The sequence below is a fragment of the Camelus dromedarius genome, chromosome 3 (assembly GCF_036321535.1).
Source record: "Camelus dromedarius isolate mCamDro1 chromosome 3, mCamDro1.pat, whole genome shotgun sequence".
NCBI lineage: Eukaryota > Metazoa > Chordata > Mammalia > Artiodactyla > Camelidae > Camelus > Camelus dromedarius.
The window spans coordinates 44,072,981-44,090,796 of NC_087438.1; the positions used below are offsets into that span (position 1 = coordinate 44,072,981).

At 39.3% G+C, this 17,816-nt stretch overlaps 1 protein-coding gene across 3 annotated transcripts in view; it reads left to right on the forward strand.

Moving 5' to 3' along the window:
* SREK1 (splicing regulatory glutamic acid and lysine rich protein 1) overlaps positions 1 to 2,368 on the forward strand; it is a 39,664-nt gene extending 37,296 nt beyond the window's left edge. For 2 of the 3 annotated variants that reach the window (XM_031446162.2, XM_010974936.3), the window contains exon 12: positions 187 to 2,368. In XM_031446162.2, the coding sequence (XP_031302022.1) occupies positions 187 to 336 (150 nt within the window). In that variant the 3' untranslated portion in view covers positions 337 to 2,368. The remainder of the gene's footprint in view (positions 1 to 186) is intronic. The other variant, XM_031446169.2, reaches the window with a different exon arrangement.
* Positions 2,369 to 17,816: the final 15,448 nt, after the last annotated feature.

The following is a 17,816-nucleotide window of genomic DNA, read 5'->3' on the forward strand; positions in this document are numbered from 1 at the left end:
TATGAGAAGTACAAAGGACATATTGATACGTGTTTGCATGTCCTGTTTATGTGAAAGATAATGAGAGAGAATATCCACTTTGACTAGTTCCCAGAAGATAAAGTTAGATGTTTTAGCCATAACTAGATGCAATAGCAGGCCACTCTTGGGAACAATGTTGAATGTGTACCTTAACATTCATTGTAGGAGAAGGAGCACAATAAAGAACCAGATTCAGGCATGGGCAAAGAGGTAGAAGACAAAGACGCACCAAGGACTGAGGAAAACAAAGTACAGCAGAACGGAAATTGTCAGCCCAACGATGAAAACCTCTCCACCAAAACAGAAGCAGTATAGGACCGACAGATGCACCTCGAAGCACACGCTGGAATAAAATCCAAAGCTTTTAATTCTCTCAGCAAGATGTTAGACAGTGAAGAAGTCCGGTAGAGCATAAAGATACGAGCTAACAGCTTTTCTAGTTGTTAGATGACTTGGTGGCCATCTTGTTACTGAGTAAGAAAATAAAGCATGGACACCGTGAAAATAACAGGTGTTACCCAAACTCCTCATCTTCTAAAATCTGTGCATTTCCATGGTGGCTGACACACTTGTCATGTGGTTTGTTAGTGTTTGCCAAGAACGATTACAAAGAAAATGGGACGTCAAAGATCCAAATTTGTACTGTCCATAAAGACTGGAGATAAGCGTTGGAGGCTCTTTTAAAAAATGGTAGTAACTGAATTTTGTATCGTTTTACTTTTTTTTTTTAAATTTCAGTATATACAGATGGATGATGTGCTTGAAATCGGTGCAAATATATACACACCCTTGTAAGTGCAGAGTATAAGAAATTTTAACATTTACTTCACAGGATTTACAGTGATTGTGTTAAATTCTCACTATTGTGTTTTCTTTTGCTCACTGTTTAGGACAGCAGTTTTTCTTTAAAATAGTTTTACAGATTAAAATTGCTTAAATAAGTGGATTAAAAACCAACTGACAATGCATGCTACTGTTCTTTTTCAAAAGGAAGAGCAACTGTCTTGAATACTAACCATGCATTAGTATTCAGTGTTTAGAATCTTTGGGTCTCCCCACAGAGTAGGCATTTCTTTTTGAACTTTCTTGACATTTCCAAGCTTATTATGAACAATATTGCAGTGTGTGTTGGTCAGCTGTAGGTGGCAAAGGTGCCATTTATAAAAAGAAAACTGGGTTTTCAAAATGGGCTATGGGAGCACAAGCTGAAGCTTTAGTGCCTTCTACAATGTGGTATATACTGTTTTCTAGAATTTTATATGTGCTAGTCATTCTCAACTCATACGGAATTTAGATGGATATTTCATTCACTCCCGTAGAGAAGTGTGCAAGTGGTATGTCAGAAGAGCTTCTTTTAGTTCACATAATATGAGAGAGAAGTCCTGTTTTCAGGAATGACATTAGAGCTTAAAACAACAATGCAGTTTTGGGACCATCACTTTTATACTGTGATAATTAAAAATGAAGCAGCATGTTCTTATTTTACTTAAAGCAAACCGTTTGGTTGTCTACATTGGATGGCCTTAATTATTACCTCTCAATCATCTTCTCATAAATGATGTGCAGAAATTGTACTTAAAGGTGAATATATAAGATGATTTGTTTTATGTGTAAAGATGTGTTTACTTGAGTTTAAAATATAGGTCATCCGACATTGTTAGGCACACTTTTTGAAGAAAGTATGCAAATAGTAAAATGACAGCATTGCTAAAATTTCCCCCAAACCACTTGTAGTTTCTGAACTCTTCATTGTTACAGTTCCAAAAAAGTTATACTTTTTAATTAGCATGTTATTAAAAAATCAAGTATAATTATTTTAATGTAATCTAATACAATCAAATTACTCAGTTGCCTTACCTCATGGGAAGAGTTACTTATTTAAAAAGCTGGGTAACACATCAGTTACTTGGTTTCAACTTGAGTTTTCTTTTAATGGTAATACTATTGAAACAAGGTATTTGGTGGAGAATGGAAAGAATTGTCCTTATTGCAAGTGATAAAGCCTGGTTTGATTATGAAGCTGCTTAATTACTCTTCATGTGTTCAGAATTACTGTTTTTTTTTTTTTTTTTTTTCTTTTTGTCACTGTGTACATTAAAATTTTTGAAAATGCTTTACTATGTAAAGTATAGGTGGTCATTTTAATCATTCAACCACATACGGTTGGCTGGTAAACAGCTTATTCTACAAGAATGCTTGGGTGCATATGGAAAGATTGTGAAGGAAGGAATGTGTGTCTTGCATCAACAGCTGTCTTATTTATGATATGTAAGTAGAATAGAGCAAATGTTTGAATCTGTTATTTTTAGTACCGTTTCTCTAATAAAGCTAAGTATTTTAGAGGAAAGTATTTGTTTATGCATTTCGAAACAGCATCTTAGTTTTATCACATTCTTGTTTTAGTTGGCTTAGAAATTGTTTTGACGTGGAGAGTGCATGTTTGTGTGGCTTCTATAAAGCAGTCATTTCAAGTTTGAGTATTTTCTTGTACTCTGGACTCCATTAAATGTTTTTTATGTCAGTAATTAATGTATTTAATTTGGTTTCAGCAGCTGATTGTTTTTCTTGCTGATGCTATTTATTATTTATTCTTGCTGATGATGATTTATTCAGCTTTAAAATAATCATACTAATCTTGAAAGACACTGATTTGTAAAAATTGGGCACGAGTAGGTGTACAGGAGATCTGGAGAAAGTGAAATCATTTTCTCAAACAGGCTTAGGGAGAAACAAAGCTTTCTAGGGGCTAAAACTGTTGAGAGGTGTGTGTGTGTGTGTGTGTGTGTGTGTGTGTGTGTGTGTGTGAGAGAGAGAGAGAAGGAGAGAGAGAGAGAAGGAGAGAGAGAGAGACATTTTCTTTTTGTTCACTTATAAGCTGATAGTTTTCATTTGTTCATTATTTTCTTTTAAGATTTTTTTAAATTTTCTGTGTAACTATCTTTTTCATCCCAGGTAGATATGAGGAAAACTTGAGGTAAGGCCAAGAAGACAGCCATTTTACACTTGATACCTTCTGTAAATTCTCTTTGTTAGCTTTACGTGATTATATAGCACGTACATTCTGATCCTTAAATTGTCGTTGCTCTTTACCATTCTAACCAAATTCTGTTGCTCCTGTTGTTCTTGCTTTTCACATGTAACTAGTAATAAAAGATGGTCCTTCATAAGTTAGCCAGTTTCATGTGAGGAAACAGGTAGAAATCCTTAACTTCTGCAACTATGTCCTTGGTTATTATTTTTTATCAAATCTAACGTATAGTTAGAAACACTAGTCAGCTTGTGATTTTCTGTTTAGAATCTTATTTTCTAAGAGGTTCAGTAAATGCTTCAGAAGTATCGAAGGCTTAAGTTTTTGACATGCTCAATTAAAAGTAAAAACTGGCATTTAGAATCAATTTTTTGTCAAGAAAATAATTTCTTTTGTGATATTAGTCATTTTCTGGACCCTCATTCATTCTTACATACATGTTGCTATTTTTATTTTAAAACTTAAAAACAAAACAAAACAGAATCTTGAGCCAAATCTGCTCTCATCTAAAGATACTCAAATTTAAGGATTATAATATATAGTAATAGACTTTTAAAGGTTTTTTAAAAAATCTATTAGAAATAATATGATTTGATTTAAATCTTTCTTTAGTAGTTGAATTAGCAGTTAAAATGAATCCTTTTGGAGGAATGCATTGAGTAACAATTTCAATGAGACGTTTCTTATATTTTCAGTGAAAGGTAGTATCTGGTTTTAACTGGGTAAGTTGTGAAGTAGAGCCATTTCCACAAAGTTACTATGTTCCTTATGTGTTTAAATATATATTTTAAAAAATTTCACTACCCATATACTTAGTATTGTCTCATGTTCATTTACTAATGTAGTCATTTAAAATTAAATTGTTTATCTTTAAATTGCAAACGTTAGTGCTCTTAAAAGGGCTAGGTTATATTTCTGGAAGCAGGGGTCGAGTATAAATGTAATAAAATAATCTTTTAAAATAAAATTGACTTCCCTACTTAATCTTGGGTTTGTGGGTGAATTTGTTTTTCTTAAATACACTTTTATTGATGATTCTGCCAAAGATTGGTACATTATTTTAAAAGTAAAAGTTAGAGCTCTTAATGATTTTTGGTCCATATTCAGTTAGGTTGGATTTAGTAAAATAACTAGGTTTCTTTCTATTACATTTTAAGGTGCTTTTAGTTTCTAGCAATTAATTTGTTACAATTGTTTATATAAAATACCACATTTCTTAGTATATTGTTCTTAAAAGCAGATTTTTTTTTGTCTGTTGCCTCATTTTTAAATTTACTTTGTACTTAGCTACATTTTAATTTTGAAAATTGCCAACTTTTCTGACACTTAACAGATTTTACCAGTAAGATTTATTTTTCCAGGATTGGAATGGAGTTCCCTCCATTCTTAATTAACTTAAAATTTTTTGTTTTAGAACATTTATTTTTGTACAATTTAATTTATTTATTTTGGGGGGATATGATTAGGTTGATTTATTTATTTTTAGGTGGAGGTACTGGGGCTCGAACTCAGGACTTCATGCATGCTAGGTATTATGCACTCTTAGCACTGAGCTATACCCTCCCCCATTGATTAACTTTTATTTGCTAGATAGCTAATTTCTTAACTATATAGGTAAGTTCAAATTCATGAAAATTGTGCTGAAAGAATTCGAGTTGAAGAGTTCTACCAGTTTAAGGGTTACTGTTGGGCAGCACTCTGTTGGGGAACTTTCTGCAGATTTCCCCAGTAGGTTACCTTTGAGTATACTGTGTAGTTGTATAGGTAGTTCTGTTGAATAGGTAATTATTACTCTCTATCTTAATAGGATTAATATGGTAAGACTCTTCTTTACATATTGCTATGAATTATCAAGGGGAGAGTTATGTAAACATTAAGTGCTGCTTAGGTGGTGTGTATTATTTATATGTGAGTAGGACTACTTCCATATGGTACTAGTAAAGATTTATCAGATGCTGCTGCTCCTGTGTTGCTATATTTTTAATAAAATGAAAATTTAAAATCTTGCCACTGTTGAGTAATAATTTCACCTATTTTCTGAGACATTTATTTGCATATTTACAGCTTATTTTTATAACTAAGTAATTGGTAACAGACTCTTCCAGTGCTCAAAATTACTACCAAAAGAAAGATTTTTGAACATTGGGCAATCAAGTTGTGTGGCAGTGAACTCTTGCCAAGGCTTTGCACCTTCAATATTTTGTAGTGTTGTTGTAAGTGATAGCATTTTGAATCTCTCTTGTTTTCAGAGTCATCTCCTTACTATGGTATTTGCACAATGAAAATTGCCACTGCTTGTCTTTTATCATCAAGTGGAATGCCTTCTCCCACTTACTCAAAGTACAGCTTGTCATTTGGTGAATAAACTGTGTACTGGAGGTAGCCACTTAAATGAGACAGCCTATTAGAAGTGTCTCTTTAAAAAAAGTAGTTGGCTATCAGATATGTAAATTTAGAATCCTGGGACTTGATGGTTTAGCTGGTCCAGAGATGGTGAGGCTATGCATACTGACTTCTCTGGAGACCAGCTGTTTCAGCTGCCTTCTGTGGTTAAAGGCCTTGAGCCATTTTGGTTTCTAAAGGTGATGAACTGCATGTGTGAGGCTGGGTTGGGAGTGAGGGAGGAGAGGCCCTTGCCAGTGAGTTTGGACTTGTCCGAGTGTGGGCACCGCAGGACTTCTTAGAAGAATGCCAGGTTGGAATAGCAGGCACATTTGACGGTAGACTTCCAGACAAAATGACTCATGTTGCATTATCTTTATTACGAGCGTTTTCTAAAAAATACTTAAGGAGTATATTTACAGTACTTTCAGTTTTTTATAATGATTATTTTCTTGCCTTGAGAAGAACACCCTAAGATTCACTGAATAGAATAAAGTCTCTTTAAAAGTATGCTACTCTATTTAATGTAGTAATAGCCACAGTGTGATAATCAGAAGTGGTAAGCAATCAGTTCTATATAAACATGACCTCTAGTACTGTATTTCCTTCTACTGAGCTCCAGCCTCCAATTTCCAACCACCTGGTTAGTGTAGCACTTAACACAAAGAACTCTGATTATTAGCTATTAAATACTGGGTATCTTACAAGCATTGTAAATTTGTCCAGTTTCAAACAAAATACTCAGTCAGTTTCCAACACCAAGTCTGTGCCTCTGCTGTTTACTATTTTTCACCAAAACTGACATCTTCCCAGTTCTGCATTGCCATTGTTAATTTCTGTCTTGACCCTACCCTCAATCCTATCTGCTGAGTCCTCCCAATCCTACATTTACTCTGCAATATTTTAACTATTGAAAAGTCAGCTGATAACCTTATGGGAGTTGCCCTGTGTGTTGTTTGTTGTTTTTCTCTTGCTGATTTTAATATTTTCTCCGTATCTTTAATTTTTGTCAGTTTGATAACTATGTGCCCCAGAGTATTCCTCTTTGGGTTAATCCTGTGTGGGACTCTGGGCTTCTTGGACTTGAGTGATTGTTTCCTTTCCCAAGTTAGGGAAATTTCAGCTATTATCTCTTAAAGTATTTTCTCAGGTCCTTTCTCATCTCTGTTTGGGACTCCTAAGTTGTTATGACATTCCTTTACTATCTCTTAATATATGTAAGGTCTTTAGTGATAGCCTCTCTCATTTCTAATATTGTTAATTTACATCTTTCTTTTTTTTATCCTGATGAGATTAGCTGGAGGTTTATCAATTTCATTTTCTCCAATAATCAGATTTTGTTTTAATCAGATTTTCTTTTTCTGCTTTTTATTTCACTGATTTCTACTCATTATTTCTTTCTTCTGCCTATTTTGGGTTTAGTTTTGTTTGTTTTTTCTGGTTTAAAGTGTAAGCTGACGAGACATTTTCCCCTGTCTTTTAAAAAGTATTATTTTATTGAAGTCTAGCAGATTTACAATGTTGTATTAGTTTCTAGTGTACAACGTAGTGATTCAATTTTATATATATACTTTTTCATAGTCTTTTTCATTATAGGTTATTACAAGCCATTGGATATAGTTCCCTGTGCAATACAGTAGGACCTTATTTATTTTGCGTGAGACCATCTTTTCTTTTTTGTATCCTATTCATATTCTTGAGCTTTGTTCTGAGATGAACTTAAGTTACTTGGGAACTGTTAGGGAGGACCAGATGAGCCATTTATCTAGGGCTAATGTTACCGTACTACTGAAGTGATACTCTTCTGGGTACTTTATGCTCTATGAATTATGCTCCCCTACAACCCCACCCTGGCCTATGGGAACACAATTTCCAGCCTCTTTAAACTTCGGAGATTCTTCCCTTTGATCCTTTCTGATGTTATTTCCTGAGCCTCAGGGTAGTTTCTTTACATGCATATGCTGATCATTACTCAAGTGAAGACACAAACATCCCAGTGTGCAAATCCTCAGAGCTTTTCCTCTGGGCAGCATTTTCATCTATATGCTGCTCTGTGGTCTGTGGCTGCCTTGCCCTCAGAGGACTGCCAACATCATCTCAACTCAGACCACTGGGTTCTGCCTTGGTTTCCCCTTCTGCTTCAGCCTATTACACTCTTCCCAGGCTGTAAGCTGGGGGCAATCACAGGGCTCACCTCATTTGTTGGTCAGCGATCACTGGCCTGCACTGTCTGATGTCCAATATCTGAAAACCATTGTTACAAATGTTTATTTTTTCCAGTGTTTCGTTGTTTCAAGTGAGATGATAAACATGTTTCTGTGATTCCATCATAGCCAAAAGTGGACATCTGCTGTAATATTTTTTAACCTACTTTTTGGGCTGCATACTTTGTGCTGATAATGTATATTACTCTACCAAAAAACAAACAAACAAAAAAAAAAACTTGACCAGAGTCTTGGAAATGACTGGTGCAAGTGATGGGTCTTGAATTTAATCCATCTTTTTTAAGAAAACAGGAAGGACAAGATCTGGCAAGACGGAGGCTTCAGTCTAGCCTGATCAGACTATTTGTTAAATGCAGTGCAAACAGTGACAACTACTGAAGGAGGTAGTGTTTATAGGACTGATTCCTTGATCATAAAAATTCATTTGCTTAAAAATTCAGGAAAGGCATTCAAGCCAGAAGCTTGGACCCAATGGATCTACCTCTGCCCCCAGGGTCAGGCAGCCTGGTCCGGTGACTCAGGAGCAGATCGAGGTGGGGGCTATCCATCCAACAGGCTGCTCACCTGCCTGGAAGAGGCCTCACTTTACAGTACCACACCAGCTGAATCTGTGTTGCATTCCCTTATCTTTTTTGTTCTGACTTCTAGCTCCTACTAATTACATGGTATGAGAGCAAGCTAATTCCAGAGATTTGAATGGAGGTTAAACTAAGAAACACCCTAATCAGGATAGTGTGATTATAGAACAAATCACACAACTAACAATTTAAGCTAAACCATTTAATTAAACCACAGCGAGCAAGTTAGACTGTTGTCACGTGTAGAGTAGGGTGATGTAAGGACAATTAGAATTTTGAAATTATTTAGCCAGTCTCTGCTCCCTGGGTCCACAGGCATGTAGGCTCTTCATCAGTTCTTAAGAACAATGATGATAAATGATAAGAAATTTGTAATAAAACATAAGTATATTCTTTGACTGTTTTCTCTGAAATAAGAGAGGCATCTGACAGCCTCTCAAAGAAAGTATGAAATCCAGGGAGGTGGGAGTGGGGCAGCTCTGAGCCTCTTTGGTGCCTTTGTGGGAGTTAGGACAAGGTGCTGCCTCCGGGTGATGCAACCTCATGGATGCTTGGCTTGGCAAATGGATCTCAGTTCAGAGTTCAGGCTCCCTTGTCTCCTCGACTGGGCATCTTCGTGCAATAAATTAACTACACAGTTGTTTGTGGGCCACCAGTGGCAGGAGGCTGCTTCAACAATCTTCCCTCCAGCCGTGGCCTCTGGCTGGCCTGTTTCATAGGTGGAGGGACTGAGAGATCGGTGAGATGTTTTTTGGCTTAAAAAAGGATGAAAGCCTAACCATGAAATCCTGACCCAATATAAACCTGCTGCAGAGGAGTAAGAATAAAATGCCCACAGGATAAGGAATAAAATGTCCTTTTTAGAGCTTGGAAGGATTTTGGAAATGATCAAGTTCTTCCTTTCAGCTCTTTAACAGACGAGGAACCTGAGAGTTCAAAGAGGAAGAAAGCAGCCCCAGGTCTCACCGCTCCTAAGTAGCAGCGTCTGGACAGGGCCTGAATACTGGGATTCCAGGCTGTGTTCTTTCCACAACCTACTGCCTGACCATGAGCAATTTCCTTTCAGTATTTAACTACCATTTTTGCAAATTAAAAATTGGATAGTTTTTTTTTTTCTCAAAATGCTGCTAACAACCCATCTCAAAAGTCCAGATAAAAAGAGAACTTCTCATTCAATAATTACAGGACTTCCAAGCATCATCATTTATAGTACTTGAAAAAATACAATTTTCATTTCCATGGAATCATGGCTTCTGGCAGTAATAATTCCATTACTCTTGATGAACCAACTGAGACATCCAAGTTAATGCGATTTGTGTTCAAAGATATCCTAAAAAGGCTGATGTAACTTCATTATCAGTACATGACTTTAAAAAGTAGTTTATCTAGGAAAACAAATAATGAGTGCATCTTCTAACATCACTCTAATAAGATTTTCTGTTCTTCCAGGTCAGGTGGCAAAAGTTTAATGAGCAATTTAATTGCTTGATGAATCAAATATGTCTCATTTTTTGCTCCAAAGGTTGGGGTAACATTGATTCAGATGAAGTGTTAGAGTTTTGGTTAGAGTATTTTACCTCAAGGACTAAAATCTACCTTAGAAATCATCTGCAGGTCCTCCAAACCCTATATTATGCCTAACTTCACTCTCTCTAATTACTAATCATAAAATCCACAAACTTCAGAGCTAGATTTCATTTTAGAAATTATGTATTATCTGTTTACTACTACTCTATCTAGTCATCCTTGAAGCTCTAGTGAATAAAAACATTTTAAAAATGTTATTTGAAAAAATGTGTATTTTAAAGTGTGTTTTCATCACTTCATTTTGAATGTAGGTAATACATTCACATGTTTCAAAATCCAAAGGTGACAAAAGCATCTCAGAGGCAAACAGTGTAATTAGTTTCTTATGCATCTTTTGGGAGATATTTATATGCAAGCAAATTAATTCACATCTTCTCCCCTTTTTATACAATTAGTAGCTTACCATACACAGAGCTCTGAACTTTGCTTTTTTCACTTAATAACAGAGTAAAAATTTTCTCCACCTCATTTCTGTCATGGACCGAAGGTGAAGGAATGTTCCTCATTAGGAAAGCATCCAAGCTTTCCTAGACACCAGGAATGAGTGGACTCCAGGAGTGACTGGGTGAGCGGGGCTGTGCCCCAAGTCAGGACAGGGAGCTCACAGGGACAAGGATTTTAAAATCCAAGAGGACTGACTTAGTTTGCAGAAAGTTCCAAGGAGAAGGTGGGGACTTGGTTCTTAAAGGATCTGGGGAGAGATCGCGCCTTCCAGGTCTTCCTCCCCAACACGTGATGGAGGCCACCGGGAAGGGAGGACCTTTGATCTTCCCTCAGAGCAGACTAGCCACTTTTTTCTCAGGAATTCGGATTCAGGCACTCTCCGGTGAGCTCTGAGTTGGGGCACTTTACCTATTTTAAGACTTCAAATCCTTTATTTCTGGGTTTGAAAAAATAAAGGTGGGTGGAGAGACGAGGTATTTCGCGGGGTTAAGTGGCTAGTGTAAACGAGGGCAGCAGGAGCTGCTTCTGGAATTTTCCACGTTTCTCCTGAGTTCTCTAACCCGAATTGTCTCCTAAAAGTCTATCTTGCAGGCGCGGGATGACTGCGCAGCTAGTTCCTCTTCAGAAGAGGTTAAGCAAGTGAGGTCAAAACCACAGAGATTCTCACTTAAATAGAAAGAAGCAGGGATCCTTTGTTTCTTTTATGCTGAAGAGCTCTGAACCCAGCCTACCTTCTGCAAGCCTGCGTGCGCGTGCGCGCGCGCTGCCGAGGGGCTCTTCTGGGGTGGAGCGCAGCTCGTGGGCTGAGACTGAGCGGAGCGCTGCAAATTGGTTTCAGCTGACGGCGCGTGTTAGTGGAGGCCGCTCTCCTGCTATCTGTCTTGCTATTTTTTTCTTTTTTCCATTTTCTTTCTGAATTCATCTCTTGAGCTTGGGGCCTTAAAAATAACAAGCTTTTAAAATGACTGAGTGGGCTCTCAGGCTCCGCAGACCCAGCCTCCCCCGCTTCACGATCTAAGCAGGGCTCTGGATCCTAGTTTTCCATACCGAGTCCCTCGGAACCGGAACCGGAACCGGAACCGGCAGGGAGCCCTCAGCTGGGGGAGGAGGGACTACAGGGTCAGAGGGCAAGAAAGGGGTGGACAGCGTGTGGGTCAGAGGTGTGGGGAGCTGCTCGCAAATAATGGCTCCATCCTAAAGGACTCTTGAGCAATCTTCGGCTTGTACTAAAGCTTGAAATTGCTGAGCAAAGGCCTGTTGGTGATGGACGCCCTCCATTGCCCTCGACCAGGGCAACTGCAGGAACCTGCCAGGCTCTTAGGCCAGCCTGGCCTTGCAAGAAGGATCTGTCTTCCTCAAGATCTTTGTCTCTAGAGCAGAACCAGAGCCCGAGTGGAGCGCAGCCCAAGCGCGGCGCACGCTGGAAGAACTAAGGCCCAGGCAGCTACGTGACCTGGGCGCAGCGTGTCCCCACTGCACCCAGCTCATCTCCTTCTCACAGCGAATCTACCGTGTCCCAAGACACCAGCTCGAGGTACAAAAAGTCACAATTCCTCTCCTTTATGATGTACATTTTTGCAATGCATATATAACAATATATACAACATATACAATGCATATGTATGTTTTTATTACAAATGTCAAAGTATTTTACACAACATCAAAGTGTTCAAGTTATAAAGTGAAAGTCCTGTCTCTCTGTAAGTCACTTTTGAGAGTTTGGATGCAGCCTCCTAGATCTTATTCCATATGCATACAAAGATCATGTAATTATCACCCGGAGCCCCCATCTGATGGGCTGGGAAAAGCTCATTCCATCCCCACCTCTCCTCCAGTGTTAAGCTTTGTGGGTCTGATGAGGTCACAGGCTTGCAGAGAAAACACTGAACCGTAATTGTTTCACTAGGGCCCCTGTTCTCTGTTGCTGTCATTGTTGGTTCTCAGGGTAAAGAGGTGAGAACCGCTTCCTTCCAGTGCTCTGCTCTCCCCTCTTCTCCCATAGCAAGAACCTGTCCTCTGTCCTCTGGCTCCCTAGGGATACAAACTCAGACATGAGCCCTTAGGGCTGGGGGGACCCACCTCGCCACCCGACCACCGCAGCCCACCCTGCACGCTGCCACTAGGCTCCTCATTCTAACTCACATCTCTGATTATGCCTCTTGCCTTAAAAGCGTTCACTGTCCCTGCCACTATCTAAGCCATACAGTCCCAACCTGGTACTGTGGCTTTCGAGGCCCTCCATGCTGGCCCTGTGGTGAATTGTGCTAACTGTGGTTTTTAATCTCCCCTTTTATCTCCTCCCCATTCTCCTTCTTCTGGTTTCCTATCCTATTCTATGGCAAGAGGGCGTATAACCCAGGCCTGGTCAACCATTGCACCCCATTTACCAGGGCCCAGTGATTGGCCCAGTAACAGCCCCGCGTTTCAGACAAGGCCATTGACTGATCTGCCGAAGGTTATGTTCCATAACTACCTGGAGGATGTGGGCCTGCAGAGGGAGTAAGTGAGGCCCATGGTGAGCAGCTGAGGGAAGGGGAGGGAGAGAGGAATGGAGAATAGTTTGTAGTGTTTGGATACAGCCATGCTGGAGGCTGGCACCATCTCTGGCTGGGCCAGCTATCAGAAGCTCCTTTTTTTGACTCAGCTAATTTGAATTGGATTTTAATTACTTCCACTGGAAGAATCCTTCATGCCTAATGCAGGACCCCATCATCTATCTTTCGAACCTATGTTCCTTTCTTTTCCTTTGAGTATAGATTCTGTGCTCCAGTCAAACTCTGCTCCCTACTAGTTGGCCCCCTTTCCTGCCCTGCCTTCTCTGCTTGGAATACCATGAGCATCTCCTCCCCTCCAATCCCATTTCTACGAGTCCAAGTTCCACTTCTCCCTCAAGGCTCAACGCAGTGGGCCTCCTCCATGCAAAGTTCCCTCTGACACTGTCTTAGTCTGTATGCACTGCTATAATCAAACACCACAGACTGGGTAGCTTACAAACAACAGAAATTCACTGCTCACAGTTCTGGAGGCTGGAAGACCAAGGTCAAGGCGTCCGCATGGTCTGGGGAAGGCCTTTTTCATGGTTCATAACTGGTGCCTTTTCACTGGGTCCTCACATGACAGGCAGGGTGAGCAAGCTCTCTGGGGACCCTTTAAAAGGGCACTAATCCCATTCAGGAGAACTCCACCCTCGTGACTTAAGTACCCCCCAAAGGCCCACCTCCTAAGACCATCGTCGTTGTGGGGGCAGGATTTCAACATATGAATTTTTGGGAGACACAGGCAGACCGTAGCAGATGTTATAATCAAATGGTTGGATACTGTTTCTTTTCCTGCACACTGCAGCTCAGCCCCAAAAATTCCAAGGTAACAAGGACTTCATGGTGCACAGGGGGAGAGCTGTGGCCTTTCAGGAGGCTGCCCACACAGCCCCAAGTCAAGACAAGCATCACACCATTTATCATAGAAATTGATTTTTCTCCAGCACGTATTACTAAGGCATATCCATCTTACTTTGAACTTGAAATGTGCTGCAGCACAAAAATCACAGTAAGCACTCAGCAACAAGGTCAGTCGAAGGTACTGATGCTCAGACACATAAATTGTTTCATTCTGATCTCAGCGAGGATCAAGAATGGCTCTACTGTTCGCATGAAACCCTCCAACTATCACAGCCTTTTCTTGCGTGTTATTTGGGAGGAGGCTTAAGAGCCATTTATTGGCCTGTCCTTTCAGGTTTATGGGTTGAACCCAATTTCAAAATAAACCAATCTAGCCCAATTTTGTCAGCTGTAGAACTGGAGGATTAAAGTAGAAGCAGATTACTCAGGTCCTTCTAGCTCAGATTCTAGGACCCAGAAGGTGCTTAAGGATAGATTCAACCCCGTAAGTCTAACCACTGTCAATAAAACAAGTGTGGAAATCACACTGGCACACTGAGTCTATTTCCTCTTTTGTCAAGTGGGGGATAATATTATCTCCCTCACCAGGTTTTGCATAAGAATCAGAAATAATGCTTGTAAAGTACTTAGTGCTAGATCTGGTAGGCGGGAGATACTTAGTAGATGGTTGCTGCTATTATTATTAACATTACCAGTTATAGTTTACAACAAGAACCCTCAAGTGGTTATAAACCACATGCGAAGGGGACGCTGTGAAGGAAGTGAGAATGACTTTGTGAAGGCTTCGTGGACTTAGAAGGAAGGAAAGAAGAGTGAAGTTGGGTTTGGTAGGTGATGGTGGGGACAGGCCTTGTGGTCCCAGGACATGCTCTGGTCTGGAGGACTCTCTCTGCTCCCCATTCGTACCCAGAGCATGAACGTCTTCCCCGCTGTTAAGTTCTTATTCTAACATCAGCAGCACATAGCTCTCTTTGCCCTCTTCTGTCTATGCTATAGTGATCTTATAACATCAACATACTACAAACCCCATCGGACAATAATTTTTGTTTTCAATTGCCATGCACTTGTTAAATAGCTCAAGAGGAGAATAATAATCCATTACATTTACAAGATATTTACCATTTTTGTTTCTCTTCCTTCGTTCCTGAAGATCCAGGTTTCCTTCTTGTGCTACCTCCCCGCTGCTTGAAGAACTTCCTTCAGTGCTTCTTTTACAGCAGGTCTGCCAACCATCAGTTTTCTTAGTTTTTCTTCATCTGAGAATGTCTTCCACCTGGAGGGCTATTAACCTGTTTGTAGAAGTTGCCCTTCTTTTAGAAGGTGATTGACCCATTGGAATTCAGGCTGCAAGTTCTTAACCAGCTTTTTCTGGGCTGTGGTTTCAAGGTCAGTTTGTTTTCAAAGTCTTTGCAGTGCTATTCAGACCTGTCCCAGGAGAGTGCCACCAGGCTGACACTTGGGTGGTGGTTTACCCCTGAGTTCAGCTCCCAAAGTTGTTATGCTGGTTAGGATTATGTCCGTACATGTGCCGCTTGGTAGTGAGCCCAGGGGTTTATTTACAACTTTGTGGGACTGATTTTCCAAGCTCCTTTCTCTCTGTGATGTCTTGATACATTCAGGTCCCTGGGGAGTCTTCTTTTTGGTACTTTCCCCAGAAAGCTGTGGCTTTATATATTCTGCTCTGCCATGTACTCTAAGTGCTGGAAGGACAGAGAGAGGGAAAAAGTAATGGAGTTTGCCCCAGTCTTTTGGGAAGACAGCTCTTCTGATTAGAGAAGAAGGTTCCTCTCACTCAGCGTTTCAGGCATCTGTGGGTGCCTTTTGCTGGTACTGTCACTACCAGGAGACCTGTTTCCTGGTCCTGGAGCCGGAGCTGGAGGGTTTCTCCCTGAGCTGTCTGTTTGTGTGGAAGCCTCCTCGTGGCTCCTCCCCCCACTCACCCCCGTAACTCCCGCATCCAGGCAAGGGTACACTGGAATTAGAAAATGGTAAGCCCTCCACTGGTTCAGGGCTGCTGCAAATGCTGATCTTCCGCAGCCCTTTGGCTGCTTTATTTTTAGAATCCTTAAGTGCTGCTCCTTGTGTTCTGTCCAGATTTTATAACTGCATTTAGCGGGGGAGAGACGGGATAGACCTGCTAACTTTCCATTTTCCCCTGAACTGGAACCCTACTGCTCAGAAATAAACATATTCATATTTTGCTGTCTTTTCTTCCAATATGTATTTTTCGTGAACACACACACAACTGGAATCACATCCTATGTGGTTTAGTAGTTTACTTTCTCAAAATCATTGTGAGAATTTCCACAAATACTATTAAAATATGAGTAAAATATTTAAAATCTGATTTAAAAGTATTATACATTTATTGTTGAAATGTTGAGAAGGGAGAAAATCATAAACAATAAAGCAAAAAATATGGATAGTCCCACCACCCAGAAATAACTCAACATTTTGATGTATACTTTTCCAATCTTCTAAGCATTTTATGTATATAAATTACTGTGCATACTACTTTGAAGCTTGCTTTTTAACTTGATGCATTGTGAATATTTTCCATACTATTTAATCGTCTACAGCACATTTTGAAAGGCTACATTGTAATCCATCACATGAATAGGCCAGAATATATCAGAATATTTTTAAATAACCAGAGATTATTGTAAATTTAAGTTGCTCATGATTTTTCTTTTTGCAGGGAAATTTAATCAACATTCTTAGCATTCAGAGAAGTGACTTTGTACAGCTCTACTTTTAGTCTTATGATACATTGTAGCATACAATTGTAAGGACAAAGACATTTTATACTTATTTCCAGTTGCCTTTGAAAAAGATTGTACCTATTTAAATAGGTGCATACCCTTGCACTTATGCCAAATTAGGTATCACTTAAAATATATATTTTAATTGGATAGATTAACATAGGCCATTAAAAATTTTATTTACTATTTTGTGTATACTATTGAAAATATTTATGATTAGGTAATATTTTACATGCGGCTGGAGCATACTCTTGTTGTGGAATTTTTTTGTGCTATTTTATATAATTCTACCATAATTCATGCCTCTGTCTTTGTGTATCTACTAGCGTATATCTATCTATCTATCTATCTATCTATCTATCTATCTATCTATCTATCTATCTATCTATCTACCTACCTACCTACCTACCAACCTATCTATCCAGCATACTTTTCCACAATTCCATTTCTTTACTATAGATTTATAGAATAGGGCCACTGGGTCAAAGATCATTAACTTGTTTCTTTTTGCAAATATATATATGTATATATAACTTGTGCATCAAGACTTTGAAGAAACAGGTGTACTTTCTCCATAATCTTTTCCCTTTCTGCTGGGAGGATGCAACTGATCATGAGGCCCTAGGGGATGTGAGGAACCACAGGATGGAAGGAGACTGGATCCCTTAATCACTACCTGGAGGAGAGCCCCTTGTGGACTGGAACACTGGGTTATGCTCTGACATGGATAGGATGCACTGTTGGGTTAAGACACTGAACTTTGGTGATTTATTCTTCAGAAACAATAATTGTTAATATTTTGGTGCATTTTTTTCTCAGTTTTTTCCCTATGCATTATTTCTCCTTAGTTTAGATCAGAGGATTTTTTTTTTAAGGCAATTGGTATGCATTTCCTTATTTCCCTTATCAAACTATAAAGTTATTGAGATTTGATGTTTTAATGTCCTTGAGCACCATAATATCTTGATACATATTTGTTGAATGACTTCTAAGTCCAGTGCTGAGAATATTTTATTTACCAAAATTTATTTGAAATTTGACACAGTTTGGTCCTGCCTTAGCAAATCCTTCTTGGGTTAGTTTACTGTCAGAACCATAGATTTGTTTTCCCAATCCTTCCAAGTTGTCTTTCAAAGGCTTGTCTTTGATCACATAATTTTGTGACACTTCTTTTCAGAGTCAAGATTACTATGCAGTGTTCTGTGTTCATCTGACTTCTCAGCCACAGGCCAATCTCTGCTCTGGTCCAGTCCCCATTCATTTGTTCACTTAGTCATTCATCAGATATTTGTCAACACGTACTGTGTGCTGATACAGCAAGGAGGCCACAGTGGCTGCTGCAGGTGTTGGGGGCAGTGTGGTGAAGAACAGGAGTGAAAGAGGAAAGAGAG